Below are 17,815 nucleotides of genomic sequence, written 5' to 3' on the forward strand. Positions count from 1 at the left end.
GAGAGAATGAAAGAAAATGTGAGAATAAAGGAAGAAAGATATAGGAAGTAAATAAAAATAATAAGACTAAAAGAGAAAATCTTGAACGATTCTCCGCATTATCTTTAAGTTTATCACGCAGTGCGAAAAGTTCATATATGATAAAACAAATATGTTTATAACGTATCTAAAATACGAAATAGGGAGATCTAGAAAATCATAAGGGTATAAAAGAAGGCACTGTATGATTGTGAGGAGAGAGAGAGAGAGAGAGAGAGAGAGAGAGAGAGAGAGAGAGAGTGTGTGTGTGTGTGTGTGTGTGTGTGTGTGTGTGTGTGTGTGTGTGTGTGAGCGAGAAAGGAAAATGAAAGAGAAATGTGATTCGCTTAAAACGGCATATTTCTGGATAATATGGTTGAATCGTGAATCCGTTTGTAAAACTTTATCACTCGTCGCGACGGTTTCGTTCATCCTGAGTTCCTTCTTCGCGACTCGTGTGAATTTACATTTATCATTATCATTGCGCACTTTTTTTTGTTTGCGATACTCGTCGTTGTATTTTCGCCGCGCTGTCACATACGCGTGTAACCCGCACAAGGCCGCTCGCGGCCGTCGTGATTAATGGATTAATTAATTAATTAAGCGTGTTTCGTTCATTATATACGTACCTGAAAGCCAGTCGTGGTTTCGGCTCATTGCCCGAAATCGCTCGAGCGAAATTCGTAAGCCCTCGAAGCAGGACGTTCGCGATTTTGAAGAGTCGGCGATTTTTGGCATCGCGCGGATTATGTGCAGCTTCATTCGTCACGCGGCCGGAAACGTACGCTTATTTCGCTTATTAATGAGTTCTTGTATAAATTGTAGATAGCCATAAAAATATATTACGTAAATACATAAATCGCGGAAGCTGTAGATATTATATCATATGTACGAGAGGCAAACGCGATGGTGATAATCCGTAATATCGCATAGATAATCGCGTAAAAATTTCACTATTATAGCTCGCGATCTCGTCGTTAAATCGCATGATCGCATTCCCGCGAAACCTTGAAAATATTCTCAGCGTATTTGCAATGATGAGTATATATAGTCGATTCTTCGGCGTATTTAAATTGCAAAGAAGCAAATAGCGACGATGCTGCTTCGAGGTAGTGTTCGCGACAAACAATGCGTGAAAGATGATAATTTGACGTAAAATATATGCTAATGCCATACTATTCGCAATACCGATTGGTCGGATATCATGTCCTTCGGTCGATACGAAAGACACGTTTGAGTCGAATTCAATGGCTCTCGGGTACTATCGTTCTGCTTGGATCTGCGACCATCAATACGCGCTATAGCTTGTTTGAGATCTTGTATAACGTGCAATATTTTCTTCCAACAATAAGCATTATCGAATTCCCTTTTGCAATCGAATGGTAGATCTATGCGCTCTCGTAGAACTTGGTATATAGATCGTCGCGGCTCCAAGCACGGCTCTTATCTTCGAGATACTCTCGCATTATTGTACACCGGCACAATTGCTATTGCAATAATATTTGTTGCGCCGAATTGAATTTGAGGAAAAGGGAGAGATTTTCTTTTCTTTTTCCTTTATTCTTTCATTCTACTGTTAATTTGTTTCTTGTTGAGTCATCAAAATGTACCGTCACACTCGTAATCGTTAGTCTTCTCACGCCCGACATCGAATCGCTTTTACACACGCATGTAACGTTCTTCTGTATCGTCTGTATCTTCACTTCCGCTTATTCTCGACTGTATCCACCGTTGGATTTGTACACGGTGCGTTGAACCGTTTCGTTGTCACTTTCGCGAATGCTCGTTGTTCACCTCCATATCCAGTTTGATTGATTGATCTATGCTTTCTCGCGAACCCCCCACGAGAATTCCAAGACGTACTAACTTAGGACAAATTGTAGACAATTTATTATTAAATAAAATGAAAAATAAATCGACATTTGAAACGAAATGAGTAACATTTCCAAGACACATTTGCATTATATTGATTTAGCATTAAACACGTGTGCAACAAATTTCAATACGGCTCCGATGCAGTCATGTCCTTCATAGAATACGAAATAGTGTTGGTTCAGAGGTACGTATAAAAAGACGATATATTAATAATAAATGAGTAAGTATTGGTAACAATTACTATATTGTAATATAATGTTACAAGTGTTTAAATGACACACTAACTAGAGAATTTCTACTCTCTAATAATAATATAGAGTGCAATTGCTAGTCAAGGTAATAAGATCATTTTCAGAATAAGAAAATCGGGTCACCGGACGATCATCATTTGTGTATAAGCATTAAAATCTGCGGCATTCCTTAAAAATGGATTCTATCCGCGCGAATGCCGTAACTAGTTTGTTTTTCAATGATATAAAAATAATTACAAAATAGAAGTACATAAAACAGTTAAAGACGCAAAACAGATTGAGCGATAATATGGTATATATAGAAAACGTGTGATAAGATTAGAAAATCACGGTGCGGCTGTAATTTTCTTGAGAAATCGGATAATTGAATGCTAAATATGTATTTCATGACACACGTGTACGTGAGACGTCTATGGCAGAGATTACTGCAAATTATCGTCGTTTTCATTGTTCCTCTCAGCGTACGCCCAACATGGTTTTATTCTAAAAACTAGAATGAACACTTACGAACGGAAGTTCTTTATCAAAAAGACTTTCCTCGCTTTCTGGTTTCATTTTTATATACTGAATGTCAATTTAAATCTTGATGGAGCTTCATAAATTATTTCTTATGTTTGCCACAGAGGAAAACGTTTTCCATTGCAGAGACGGATCATTCTTCTTATACCTGTTCGCTACGAGTTCGTTTCCCCGGTGAAGAATCATGCGCCTTTGTGATAAAGCACTCGAAAAATTTCCAGCAGCAATTCGATTACTTCCACAGAATGATAAAATATGTTCTTGTTCCTCGTAAATCGTCTTACATCGTAAATCTAACGTAGATCTATCGCGCGGATCCTCAAGGGGTAATATTTTTCTACGAAAATTCTAGAGAATTATTTTCACCTCAAGTCATTGTTATGCCGAATAGATGTTGCTGCGCACAAGAAATAATTGCTTAACCAGGCACAACAAAATGTAAGAATTATCAATTAATCTTTCTAGCATAAATTGTTTTTTTTTTATATTCTGAATCTGCGTTTGCGACCGATTGGAATCGTGAGGCGCAAAGGTTAGTGAACCGCAAAATAGATCATCCCTATTACACATGTACCGTCTCTGTGAAACAGGTATTCCGCAATGGCAGACGTGATCAATTCAGATTACAGACAGGTAAACCAGTAACGAGCCGTTCCCTCTTCTGCGTCGACGATAAAATAATACGGTCGGTATCATTATGCGCACATTTATTTCCAGTGTCCCGGCCAATCCTGGATCGTGATCCATGCGAATGGATCCATTATCTCAACAGCGTGACAAGGCTGTGGGCAGTCTGCTAATGCGGCAAGGGACGGACGTGACGTAATCTGAGGTCACCCACGCACGGCTGCTCCAATGCAGTCTCGTCGTGAGGTTTTGGTAAATGAATCGCATCGGGAATCGATGATCTCGTTGCTCTGCGCGAACAGCATCTCGCCATTGTGATATTTTCCAGCTCGTTTTGATCACAAAGGACTTTTGCAGTAAAGAAATTTTGAAAAATTTACTTTACATAAGAGTCGTGCCATCGAGATACATTTTTAATGTGAATTGTACAAATATTGCAGTTCAATATATTTACAGACGAAACAAATATGCGTTCTCTCTGTTTCAGAATTTTTAATATATTTCTGTCTTATATTTAAGAATAAATTTTAGAAATAAAAATTTTCGTCTATAAAATAATTGCAAATAAAAATCGTTTGCTTCCTTCTTATTATTCTTAACAAGTTTTTTACGAATACATCTTTTGATTAAATATACAAGTCAACAAAAAGGAAAGTCTTAATTACACGAATGCAGAATTTACTATATGGTAAACAAGTCGTAACCGGAAACTAACGTCTTAGCTAAAAGAGCCTCGTAAATGACAATTACGTGACGTAGGCGTATAAATAAAAGAGTTCAAGGGACTTTCCCTGACATCGTGAGAGCTTACGTACTTTCTCTCATCCTCGTATTTAAGCACTTCTTATATACCTACTTCTAAATATTATTCTTCATACATTATTATCTATTAAAATAAAGTCAATAATAATATGTTTCAAGAATATCTATATCTGTTATCTTATAAATAAATAATTGTAACGTTGTTTTTCAATCTAAAATGCGACTTGTGTAAATCGCATCTGCAACCATCGCAAACATCGTCGTTTAAAGAGGATCCGTATATTCAACCGAGTGTAGTGAACTTTTAATCTCTATTTGCTGCCCCACACCGGGCTCAATCCTCTCGAATCAGCTTTGACCAAGAAAGAACAGCGATGAAAGAGCAAGAGTCGGCGACCGAACATAAATTGAATGCAGTTTAATTCTTCCGTTCCCGTTGTAAGAATCCTTTTCGCATGCTTTAGCAACAACACCAAAGATTATACGTCAAAAATATGCCCTGGCAAACAAATCTAATTATCACTCGATCATATCCCTCACGTATACCTTCGAAACCTGCACTGTATGTTAAATGATCATTTGTATTCGTACTTAAACACGACATAAAGATACTCATTTATTACAAGTAGAAATCGCTTCCTGTTCCTACTATTTTTATATCATAAGTAAAACACGGATTCTTATAAGACATTATATGTACCATTATTTCTAGTTTTTTTTTTAGTTTTTCAGAGTTTACGATAAAAATTAAAACGTAAATACTGATTTCACATTGGACAATACACTCGTTTGAGGAAGTATACAGGGGCACGGCAATTGTGCTCTGTGATTCACTACTTGAAACGTTTTTTTTTCCTTTTGTAGGACTAAATTAATCACGTACGATATATAGGTCATGTTTTGTGCAATGCCGTTCATTCGTATCGCTATGGGTGTGTCAAAGTTCGCATGCATGCGACGCAAACCGGAGCATACGCACCGCAAACGTAAAATCGCGATGATCTCTCATCTCCCTCCCGCATCGTCATCGGTCCATCCACCCTCGCAGTCCCCTCCCGGTGCTCGTTACTCCTGGCTCTTCGTATCCGCTCGGATTGAACGGGTACAGCGCGATTACTGTATCTAGTGTTGCCTCCAGAGCACTTTACGGTGAGCCAGCCTCGTCTCGTGTCAAACTGAACGTCGTTCGACACGGCACAGGATATTTGCGAACGCGTTCTCCAATGTCAATGAACTCGACGGTATCCTTACGGATAAAGTTGTAAATCAGGAAACGATAATTTCAAGTCGATGTTTAAACAGTAGAGCCAACGTTCACCAAAGAGAACTCCTGAATGCCGAAATAAAGAATTTCAATAGGCATTTCAGGAAAGTGGACAAAATTCGGTGGAGAGGTTCAAGCTGTCTTGGTGTCGATTCGGGAAACGAAGGAAAGGATGATCGAAACATATATTTATGGCGTGAGACTGACGCGTGCCAATTGAAATCGAAGGTGGTGGCTGATGAATGCAGGTGATGATAGATGTGCCGGTATCGTCGCGGAGTGTGACCTATCGCCAGCGCGTTTCCGCCAGCGCGTCCTCACATCCGTTGATGCAATATAAATAAAGTGAAAAACGTGAGACGAGATCGGAACGCAAGAAGTCGCAATGAATCGCGCCGCCAAGTTCTACAAGCTATTGGCGGTCTTACTCTGCTATGAAGGTAAAAACAATTTCGGAGAGCTATAAGTTTATCGTATTTTTTTAAAGAAATCATTTGTTTTTACTTAAAACAACAATTTTTACTTAAAAACACAAGAAGAAGCAAGTTTAATTTTGTATATACGGAGATCGCTGTACGGGACTGAACTGAGAGTTTCAAACTGTAATGGCAGACAGGTACAATTCGTTGATTGGCATTTAGATTGGCACGAAGCAAAGGCAGGTTAATTCGAGACTGCGGCCGAGAGATTAACTATTGAAAAAAACTTTGTTTACTCGAGTGATTACAGTCGGCCCTGTTTGTACACGAGGGTTTGCACAACAACGTATCATTTTGTTAACGCGCTCGATCGTCACGCATAATCCGGCGGAAAATTACGCAATCTCTCCGGAAATTAGTCCCAATGTGTAATATCACTTTACACGCGACGTCTTCTCACAGGCGTTTATCTACAACGTTACGCCGCTGGAAAGCGTAGGTCAATAAAAATCAGTCGCGACTTTTCGATACGTAATTTCATATCGCTGGTTTTTCAGCCTACAGCTACAGCTTGTTGCTGGAGGAGGACAGAGAACCGAATTATTATACTGCCGGAGTAGGAGAGTACGCTGTGTTTAATTGCGATCTTGACTTTCCACATGAGACGCCGATTCCATATATTCTTCAATGGAATAGAGATGTAAGTATAACTAGGAACTCGTGACTATTCACTTATTTAATATGCGAACTCAGCGAAAATATAGTATTTTAATAATCATCATGATGAAATTCTTATCTTCTTGCCTTCCTCTTATGTTCCTGACGTTAACAACTATATCAAGTTTACAAATTGCTTCAATATAATCCAATAAAAACTACATAAAAAACTACATAAATTCGTAATATGTAGGTGCCACTAAAAAATGTAATAATGCAAAGTGGTACTACATGTTGCATGAACGAAGTAATATTCAACGCGTGCCTTGGATTTTACCTTGGACCAAATATGTGCACGCATTTATTATACAAGTATTTATTAAGTAACAGTAAAAGTGTACAGACATGCAACATCACAATATGATTTCTGATGCGACGAACTCTTTAGAAAAATAGATTTTATCTGAGAATGTAAAGTCATATATTTTGACGCAAAATAAAAAGTTATTGTATAAAAATGTAATAAGTCTCCTAAGAAGGAAACTTTATAAATAAGTCTTTTTGGGAAAAAAAAAAACTTATTTTATATAAAAATCAAAGCGATGTGTTCCACTTGAATAATGTACGTATATAATGAGATACCACATGTAATAACAGTAACACGACGACGTGCGATTGACTGATTGACGATTAAAGAGCGTTAAAGCAAGTTGTTAGTCGGCTAATTCGCATACGGACGTGCTTGCGCGTACTTGTCGTCTTCCGGCAGAAACTCGGAGGAAAAACATTCAAGGTAGGGTGGATTATTCGATTTCCACGAAAATAAATCTGATATTCTATCTACATGACAATCTATCTGGATATGGATACATCTACATCTTCTCGATTTCAAAGAGACACATAATACGGGAAAAACGATATCGAACATTGCGATAAAAAAAAATCGTGAGGCAACCTCGCGTATTAGCGAGGTTAAAAGAACAGTTTCGGCCAGTTGAAGGAGAGTAGCGATAGATGTTTAACAGTTCATACAATATCGATGAAATTCTTCAAGAGAAAAAGTATATGTACTGGAGTAAAGTGATAGAAAGATAAATTTGCCCGAATGCAAGACTATGCTCGCGGATGTCGCCATTCGACGTGGCCGTATGACGGAAACAGATTGCACGTGGCTATCGCAGAATCAAGTGGAACTCAACTCTGATTGGAGCCTGATGCGTATGCAAAACAGGTGCTCCTTCCCTCTTCGTCTGTTAGTCGTGGTAATTGGAGTACGGGACGCAAGGCTGCATTATATTTAGTCACGTTCAGTCTGCGACATGAGGGGACCTACCAGTGGGTCACTGTTAATGCATTGTCAGATGATTAGAAGGGATTAACGCCATTCCCGCCCCCGTAGACGAGACGTATCCTCCTTTCGACGATTTTTCTTCCGTCGTTGATGAATGTGGGTGTTACTGACCGACGGACTAATTAAGATGTCGCGAGCGATACAATGTGTCCTCGCGGTCATTTCTCTGTGCTTGCATCATTAGTGCGCAACCTTGCGTAAATAAAACCCGAATTTATAATATCAAAGCTCTTCGTTGAATCGCGTGAGTCTTTCATTCCGCGAAAGGATGACCCAATTAACATCGCCTGTAGTCGCTATCAAGTTACGCGATGTAATTTTCTCGAGACGTAGGTTCGCCTACGTCCGTCGTATGTAAAAATCAGTCGCTCAGGCAGTCGGATATTCTTTAAGAATGAAGTAATGTTGCTTCCTATAATGTGGTCTCATTTACGAGTACTTTCCCAATTTACGAAAATAAAAATTTTAGAACATTTTCGCTCGCGTGGTGGATTCGAACCGACCTGGGATTGGATTAATATGACGTCACATGCTTCGTTATAGCATGCAACGTCGTTAATTCAACCCAGATAGGTTCAAACCCGCTATGGTCGAAAACGTTATTAGTATTGAAAATAGATGATTTAAATATAATTTATTGATTCTAACTTTTTTAGACCCGTACAGTGTTCTCTTGGTATGACGGACACGTCACGGTGGACAATAGCTACAAGGGTCGCATACACTTGTTGGACGATGCCGGTCATCGCGGATATGGTCAGGGTAGTATAAATCTTACAAATATTCGCGAAAGCGACCAAGGCTGGTACGAATGCAGAGTAATCTTCCCAAACCGAACGCCGAATTCAAGAAACAATGGCACGTGGTTTCATCTTGCCATTGACGGTAAGCTGGTCTCTTACAATTCTTCATATCTGCATGTAGTTAAAGATTGCAGGAAAAATAAAATATTAAAAACAAAACAGCAGAAATTTACTGACATTTATCGACTAATTACTATAATTAGCATAATTTCAACTAATTGATGAATAATTATCTTTGAGATGTAAAACATAAAATTATTAGCATGTATAATAGAAATATGTATGAATAATTTATTAATATTGTGAAAATAATTATATCTTTTAAGAATGCGATAAAAAACGGAATGTTTTAATAAAGTTTGACAGCGACTAACCAAGATTGAATATTAAATTAGGTCAGCCCGATGTGCAAGTTAACCGAGTTCATAGCTGTGAAATTCGCGCTCTAATTTTTTGGCAAGTAGGATGTGAGTCTTCAAATTTAATCGTTCATTTAAGCATTTCCGACGTTTACGATTCTAAAGGCAGGGAGCCTATCTCGAAAAGATTACTTGTTTCTCCTTTCTCACTTGACTTTATGATGTTTATTGCACATCGTAATATTCACATAAAATCTTTGAGAATTATCATAATTATTATAATATAATTAATCAAAGATCATGAAAGGTAAAATGTATTTTAATTAAATTATTTATGAAAATTTTATTATAATAAAATATTTAAATTACTATTATAAATAACAATTATACATATCACGTATCATCCAAACTTAAATCTGTTGATTGTATCAATTAAAGGAATTATATTAATTGACTCTAATGGAAGTCTGTTTTACGTTTTTAAACTCTATTACTCTATTACTTGATATAAAAGAAGATTGACAATGAAACATTCGAATAACAACTTATTTATCTTAATTATCGCGAAAAGCAGCTGTTCCTCAAGTAAATTCAAGGTTGTACCATAAATCAAACATTACACAATTTCTATAAATATCGCTATGAGACAAATTTACACATTTAATTTATACTGAATATGAAATTGTCATGTGTTTATATTACGCTTATGGTAACAGTATATCATTAACAGATACTAATAAATTTGCATTAACGCCAAAGTGCAAAAAATCAATAAATGCAAATGACTAATTGGTTGCCTCGCCCTGTAATATCGCTAATACAAAAATTAATAACAAAAGAATATACTGTAACTCCGCTACCGCTTACTAACCTGAATCTGGACAGACTCATTAAATCGTTTAACCTAGGTGTGTCGCCATTTCCGACAACTGTTGCAGGTGAGACTCTACTTGCGATACCACCTGTCAATAAAACTGCCATGGAAGGCGACACGGTCATGTTCGAGTGTGTCGCAAAGGGAGAAGGTACAATCGTAAATTGGCTTCGTGAAGGAGTATCGATTCCAGAAATACAAGTACGAGTTATTGAGTCACTGATTTCATAATATATTTCAACATTTGTTGACAAATTTTGAAAATGTATTATGCAATTGTAACAAAATTTTTTAATTTATTATTGAAACAGGATCTCACAAGAAGAGCCTCTATTGGTACTGATGGAACGTTGACTATAAAATCAGCTGCCATGGGCGATCTTGGGGAATACACTTGTATGGTGACCGGAGAGACTGGAGAGCAACAAAGCGCATCGGCCTTTCTCAATGTACAATGTAAGCACAGCGACGTATATATGCCATAAAAAATCGTTAAATTTTCATTTCTAATCGATTAATACTCAATCATATCATTTAGATAAGGCGAAAGTAATCTATGCACCGCGAGAAGTCTACCTTCCCTACGGAAAATCAGCCCTTTTGGACTGTCACTTCAGAGCGAATCCACCTTTAACGAATCTCCGTTGGGAGAAAGATGGATTTCTTTTTGATCCTTACAACGTCCAAGGGGTCTTCTACAGGAGGAACGGATCTCTCTATTTTAGTAAAGTGGATGAGACTCACTCGGGAAGTTACAGTTGCACCCCTTACAATGAATTAGGCACCGAGGGGCCCAGCCCCTTGATTACTGTGGTAAATATCCACCATCAGTTGCTTAATGTAGGAAAGCGATATAAAGAAAGAGAAGAGAGATTGACTCACCGTTTAACGTCACATTTGACTAATCTGCATCAAGTATTAATCGCTCTTCTCCAATTGTATAATGTAAATCGCGCAGTTCTTAGAACGAAACAGATATTTCTTTTTGCATGCTATTTGTTTATTATGCACAAATTGATCAATGTTTACAAAATTAACCCTGATTGCTTGAAATATTCAATTCAGTTAATTATTACAGATAGTTCAAAGGCCACCGATGTTCACGGTAACACCGCAACATATGTACATGCGAAAACTGGGCGAGAACTTGGAAATCCCTTGCGACGCCAGAGATGGAGACGATTCACATCGACCAACCATCACGTGGTATAAAGTATGTCCCATCTATCAATCAATTAATTGTATAGTAATAAATTTAATTAAATATAGTAATTAAATGAACAACTGTTTTCCAATAAAAGGATGGATCGCCTTTATCGTTTGAAAGAACCATTGTAATAGGTGGTAATCTGACAATAGAAAGGATTCAGGAACATGATCGAGGATTATATCAATGTGCAGCCAGCAACGAAGCCGCGACGGTTGTCGCGGATACCGAATTAATGGTGCTAAATGTACCACCTAGAGCGCCATATAACTTGAGCGCTAATAGTAGCAAGAATGCCGTCACTTTGACTTGGATACCTGGTTATGTCAGACCCAAAATGGAATATTCAGTATGGTAATATTTTTTGCATGCATAATTAAATATATATGTATAAAAGGTAAGAATACTGTTTTCATTAAAGCAGGTTTTGGTGCTTAGTAATATTCACATGTAAATGTATAATGTAATACAGACTGTATGTCGATTAAGTGTACAGTCTACAAAACTAATAAGTGTATTTGTATATATCATATAACAATGTTGACTAGCATCCTAAAAACTATAAATAACTCATTGCGAAAAATGTTACTTCAGTCAGAGAGGATTCGAATCCAGTGGGTCTATTCTGTAACTTTTAACGACAGTTCAATATCGTTATATTGTCGTTGTGTAGCTTTTTGACAATGTAAAATGCGCAACGACACTCCTAATTAGTAAAATTATTGTTAAAAGATTACAGAATAGGCTTACTAATCTTCCGAATTCCATGCGGACGTCCTCCTAATTCGATCATCGAGGCATGTTAATTATTTATAAATTTTTTAAATGGTAGTCATCATTATTATTAAATCGACAAACAATTAAATTAATTGCATGAGAATATTATTTCAGTTCAAAATTATGTTTCAAGTTTGACAAACCGAATCGGTCACAGTTTATAGAATTAATAATTTCATTTGTATTTGTACGTGAATATTATTAAGCATCAAGACCTGCTCTACCCGAAAATAGCATTTTTCTCTCTCATTTGTGTTTAAATTACTCGATCTATTTCATTGAATATTATATATAATCAATTATTGATAATACCTATTCGATAATAGAAGCAAAGCACCGTTTTCATAAGTAAAACTTGTTCCTTTTTTATGTAGGTACAGACCTACGGACACGTCGGAATGGAGAACCATGAAAATTCTTTCTAGAAAAATTACAGAAGCAACAGTTAATAATCTCAATTCAGGACGAGAATATGAGTTTATGGTATTAAGTCAGGATAAACACGGCGATGGAATGTTTAGCAAGGCGCTTCGAATATTCACTCAGCCGAGTAAGATTAATTGTCACCCCGATTACGTGCGTAAGCACGATACAATAAGCACGATGAAACAAACAAATTTCTATTTCTAGGTTCTATCGATGAGAACTCGGCGTCGGAATATCGCAGTCAGCAAGGTAAGTAAAAGATACTTAACGATGAAGTTTATATACATAATATATAGGGTGTCTCAGATCTATGAGATCCTCACCTCTCGTAAGCAGGTGGAACGGACTGAACTGATTTAAAAAATTATTTACTATTTTACAATTTTCGCACTGATTAACAAAATATTAATTTTTAAAGATCGTTGAAGAAATGCGTACTCGTTTGTAGAAATTAATATCTTGTTAATTATTGTAAAAATTTTGCAAAATAGGTAGAGAACTTTTTAGCCCAGTTTAGTCCGCTCTGCCTACTCACGAAAAGTAATCCCGTAAGTTTGGGACACCCTTTATATGTAAAGTATATAGGATTTCTCTTGATGGTTTCATGTATCTCGAGTATGATTTGATAATTCAATCGAATGTCTCAAGGCTGTGACACGATTGTGTTGCAGACACTGAGATCATGGGGCCGCCGCGTAACGTGAGAGTTCAAGCAACGGTTGAGGGTTACTTGGTCACTTGGGAACCACCCGATCTAGGCAAGAATCTAGTTAGACTTTACACTGTAAGATGGTATAGAGGACCATCTGAACATTTATATGGCAGAGCAGAAACGACAGACACTTATTATCTAGGTGAATGATTCTTTATTCTTGCGTAAGAATTATCAATTACACTTAAGTTAATAATGACAATTGACATTTTTATGAGTGCATTCAGTACTACAATCTCTCACAGAGTGCCTAGGCAACAGTTAAATGTGATTGATTCTTGCTTCTAAATCCAATTGAATTGCTACTTAGCCGCTTAATAACATAAGTGGTGGTAGTATTAAATGCACCCTATGATTGATATTTTAGTGAAAACTTTGGAGGAAGAAAGTTTTTATACTTTCGAAGTGGCAGCAATGTCACTTATAGACGATGTTGCAACCAGCGAACGAATCAGTCTGGAAGTACCCGCTTATCGTCGCAACAGAGCAATTTCTATGGGAATTGTCGCTGGTATAGGTTTTTTAGCAGCCGCTCTGGCCGCCGTATGGTGGGCAAGGAAACGATTCTGTCAGCCAACTAACGAGAAGTAGCCGAGCGAAGTACGTGGGAAACACGTGTGTATTCGCAAAAAAAAGTTATACGATTTCATAATCGATTATAAATATTCATGTTGCTCGCTACATAAGATCATCAGTGAATGACGTCAGTTAGAAAAAAAATAGCGACATGTATTATCTGTAAAAGAAAAACAATTTTACAAAACGTGGAAATATCTTTGAAGATAGTCTTCTAAAGACTCAGGCATAAATACATAAAACAATTAGAAACACAGTAAATTTTGTTACACGTACAGTGATGATGTGAAAAATACAAACGTTCTTAAATCATCAGTTCCAATAGCCTATGTCATTTTATTTGCCGAGCTCCGCGTTACTACTGAGTGTTCTTGCATCGCTAATTATCTCATACTTTGTGTGTCGTTTAACAGCTTTATTAAGTAATTGCACGTTATAAATGGCTAGATTTCATACGCGAACTGCAGGTCGTTGACCGTCAAATACATATGAGATCGTGAATTAAGAGAAATCGTATATGCTTATTATATATTCTTTTTCTATTGTATATATAAATTATATCCGCGTACCCACACATACGTTTTTCACACATATTCTTCATTACTATTTTTATTGATTGTATTTGCGTCATTATCGTATATGCTTGTAAATCGCAATAGTTGCAGTCAATAATAAAGAAAAGTGGGAAGCTGTGTATCATTATGTTAGTCACCTAATAACGTTATTTGTTTCACAAATATTAAATATTTTATATGTTTACTGAGATATATTTTGTATTTTACAAATACTCTGAGAAAATACTTTTCATATATTTATCTCGAAAACCGATGAATATTTATTATTATATGTATATAATACTGATTGTTCCCAGTCCATTGACCGAAATCATATCTGCTTTATATGGAGAGATGATGTTGAAATACATATAGCTACTGATAATACTTTATCAAAAGTGATTTACAAAAATATATATTATCACTCGCTCAAAGTTCTTGGACTTAATTGAACATCCATATTTATCATTTCTCTCTCTCTCTCTCACTTTGATGAGTTTATATTTATTATACATTCGCACACTAATAATAACATCGTATGAATAATATAATTTCTCACTCGACAATATAAATGTAATATAGCACATATTATATATATGTAACAGTTACATTAAATTTTTAAGTAGGAAATTAAAACATTAATGTGTAACGTTATTGTTTTTGTTTTATGGATTGAGATATTAGAAGTATAGAGAGTTGTTGAATTAAATATTTAAGTCAAATTGCGACTTCCCGACATACAATAGCTATTCTTCGTACACAATTTAATTTCAGAAAGAAATACGTAAACGGCTCACTACTACTATCGTATTGACATCAAAAGCACAAATTGTTTAGACATAAAATCGCATCTAGTAAATTGGCTTGTGGCAGATATACGTATATCTATATCGCGAACATGATGAAATACCGGGTGTTTTTACAAGCAAGCAAGCGTACCAGGAAATGTTGACGGGCTTCCTAAGCAGTCGGCTGATATCCGGTGATCCGAAGATGATGTTTCTGCATAAGTGGATAGCGCTTAGTGTCGCGCCGTGCCGCAAGATAATGGCTTCTTCTAGCATCCAGCTGCTAAAAGACGCCGTTTACCATGATAAAAATACAGAACCAAGATGGATGCTTATATCGCGGTTGGCCGCAAGGTTGATGCTTATCCTTGGAAAACACAAGAATTATCACGTTAGAATCGTTTGCCATAATCGTATATCATCTCATTTTAAGAGTTCATCAAATGACTATGCGAATCCGAAGATCGGCCTTGGCTACATATTGCATACAATCGTACAATTTTTCCTATACACTGCAGTACATTTTAAAACATGATTTCTAATAACATATATCTGTAATAAGATAAACGAGCTTATTATTATTCACTGCATGCTTAATTAGTATTTGTTTCGTTTTTGTTGATTGGATTTATCAACATTGCATAAGATATAAGATAAATGTTCGTTATATTTTAAATTAAGTTTAGGTATAACATTTATTTTCTGTAGGTAATAATTTTACCATACTGAGTTTGATAAGTTTAATTTTAACTTTTTCAATAATATAATAATCACGGATTCGACACTTCTTTTAGACTTCTTTTGACTTAACGACTAAATTTTCCGAGGATAATTGATTAAATTAAAATTTATGTAATTGTGACATCCAAAGGTAATATCGTACTGAATCCAAATAAAACCATTAAACATTACATTCAAGTTGTCACATAACGATCAATATTACATTCATCTGCTATTTTTATATACCCATGTGTATTTTTTATACAATTATACAGTTACAAGACATATTGAACTGTCTTTTTTTTTTAGGAGGGATTCGTGGCACATTTAATACATTATTATTCAGTTTATCATTAATTAATGATTATCTCAAGTTTCTAATGATTGAAAATTGAAAACCAATGTCTGACTGATAACATTGGCGGAAACCAGTTCACAATGGTTTGGACGATTTCCAAACCAGGTCAAATCATAACGTGATTTCCGTTGTTTGAATAATGGATATCATTCTCGATGTATTTTCTGCGCGCTGGGCACAAATTTGACAATAAAATTACTCTATCAGGTTTTTGAGAAAAGTAAGGTTAAAAGTATCAAAATTAATATTTCTTTGACATATTTGTGATTTATTTGCTATCAAAATAAATCTTTTTCTATTCGTTTACGCCATCTTAGTGGCGTCAACTTCTATCTATAAAACAGATATTTTTTAACATCATACACTTTATTTCATCGAGTTAATTTCTGCATAATCACAGTAAGAAAAATATTTTACGCCAAAAATATTTTTAAAGAAAGAGTTTTAAGAACTGCATTAATAGTAAAGTTTTTGATCTTACTAAATTATAAAATCTGAAGTTAGATTTTCAAAATTCGCAATATCGGATCAAATATGATTGATCGAAAATTTGGTAGGGTAGAACGAGGCTATTTCATCCATTTCTTATGATATTGTTTATATTTCTGAGCAATGTATATTGAACATTTAAAAGTCGTATTTGTGCTCTCAAAAAGCAATCATGATTATATAAGGCAGTTATAAGCATGTTAATACAAAAAGATATTATTTGTTGGAGTAAAGTCTATATTATTTTTTTGTATTATTTAGGTTGAAGATGATGGAAGCTCCATTCTATTCTATCGGCAAAAATTTGTAATTTAAATATAAAAATATTGTTCACAATATTAATTTTAAAATTTTAAATATTTGTAAAAAAATTTCAAATTTAAATTAGGGTAACTCCGGTATATACGCCACATCTAACAAAAACTTAATTTATTAAGTATTATTTATTATAGTAGCTATAATTCAACACAGACGTTTCGACTCCGATCGGGTCATTCTCAATGTTACAAATATTTAATATAGATACATTCGTTATACAAAATTCGTTATACTACAAAAATTAATCAGTTCGTGTTCTTCATGCTTTGAGTCAATAAAATGAAAATTCAAAAGTCAGATTGTATAAAATTTGGTATTCTTGTCAATTATATCAGTAGATAATCCATTAAGAGATAAAAAAATATAAATATAATTGGTAACCATAAAAAATTAAGTACACAAGATCCATTATTACGGAAGCGAATTTGCAGATATGTCACAACCTAATCTCAACAACGTCAGATAGCGTAATCCAGTCAGATTATTGAGATCAGATGTGACATATCTGCAAATTCGCTTCCATAATAATGGATCTTGTGTATTTAATTTTTGATGGTTACCAATTATACTAGTATTTTTTATCTCTTAATGGATTATCTACTGATATAATTGACAAGAATACCAAATTTTATACAATTTGACTTTTGAATTTTCATCTTATTGACTCAAAGCATGAAGACAAATTGATTAATTTTTATAGGATAACGAACTTTGTATAACGAATGTATCTGTATTAAATATTTGTAACATTGAGAATGACCCGATCGGAGTAGAAACGTCTGCGTTGAATTGTAACTACTATTATTTGAATTAAAGGTTTGGTTTTATTATAATATATTGTCGGCTTTTTGCTCCTTTTCATTTGATTTGTTTTATACTTATAAAACTTTATATTAATTAGTATTATTTATTGTGTTTAAGGTAAAAACGAACTATATCAGTAAAAATTTTGTACCGTCTACTATTACGAAAAAAATATTAGAAATCCAAATACTTTTTTTCACATTAAAAAAAGAACTTTTTGAAACCCTTATATTTTTGCCATATATCCCATAGGGGTGGGTTATGCAGCTATTCTTAAGGAAGGTGAGGGAGGTATGTACAGTTCATG

General features: G+C 35.3%; 1 protein-coding gene across 1 annotated transcript; it reads left to right on the forward strand.

Moving 5' to 3' along the window:
• Window positions 1-5,701: 5,701 nt before the first annotated feature.
• Window positions 5,702-14,186, forward strand: bdl (borderless). The gene is made up of 12 exons (XM_018551385.1): window positions 5,702-5,756; window positions 6,293-6,435; window positions 8,400-8,628; window positions 9,814-9,980; window positions 10,091-10,235; window positions 10,318-10,592; window positions 10,858-10,992; window positions 11,081-11,340; window positions 12,138-12,313; window positions 12,394-12,438; window positions 12,861-13,043; window positions 13,269-14,186. The coding sequence occupies exons 1-12, from the start codon at window positions 5,702-5,704 to the stop codon at window positions 13,490-13,492; spliced, it is 2,037 nt and encodes a 678-aa protein (XP_018406887.1). The 3' UTR covers window positions 13,493-14,186.
• Window positions 14,187-17,815: the final 3,629 nt, after the last annotated feature.

This window comes from Cyphomyrmex costatus, unplaced genomic scaffold (assembly GCF_001594065.2).
Source record: "Cyphomyrmex costatus isolate MS0001 unplaced genomic scaffold, Ccosl1.0 scaffold14, whole genome shotgun sequence".
NCBI lineage: Eukaryota > Metazoa > Arthropoda > Insecta > Hymenoptera > Formicidae > Cyphomyrmex > Cyphomyrmex costatus.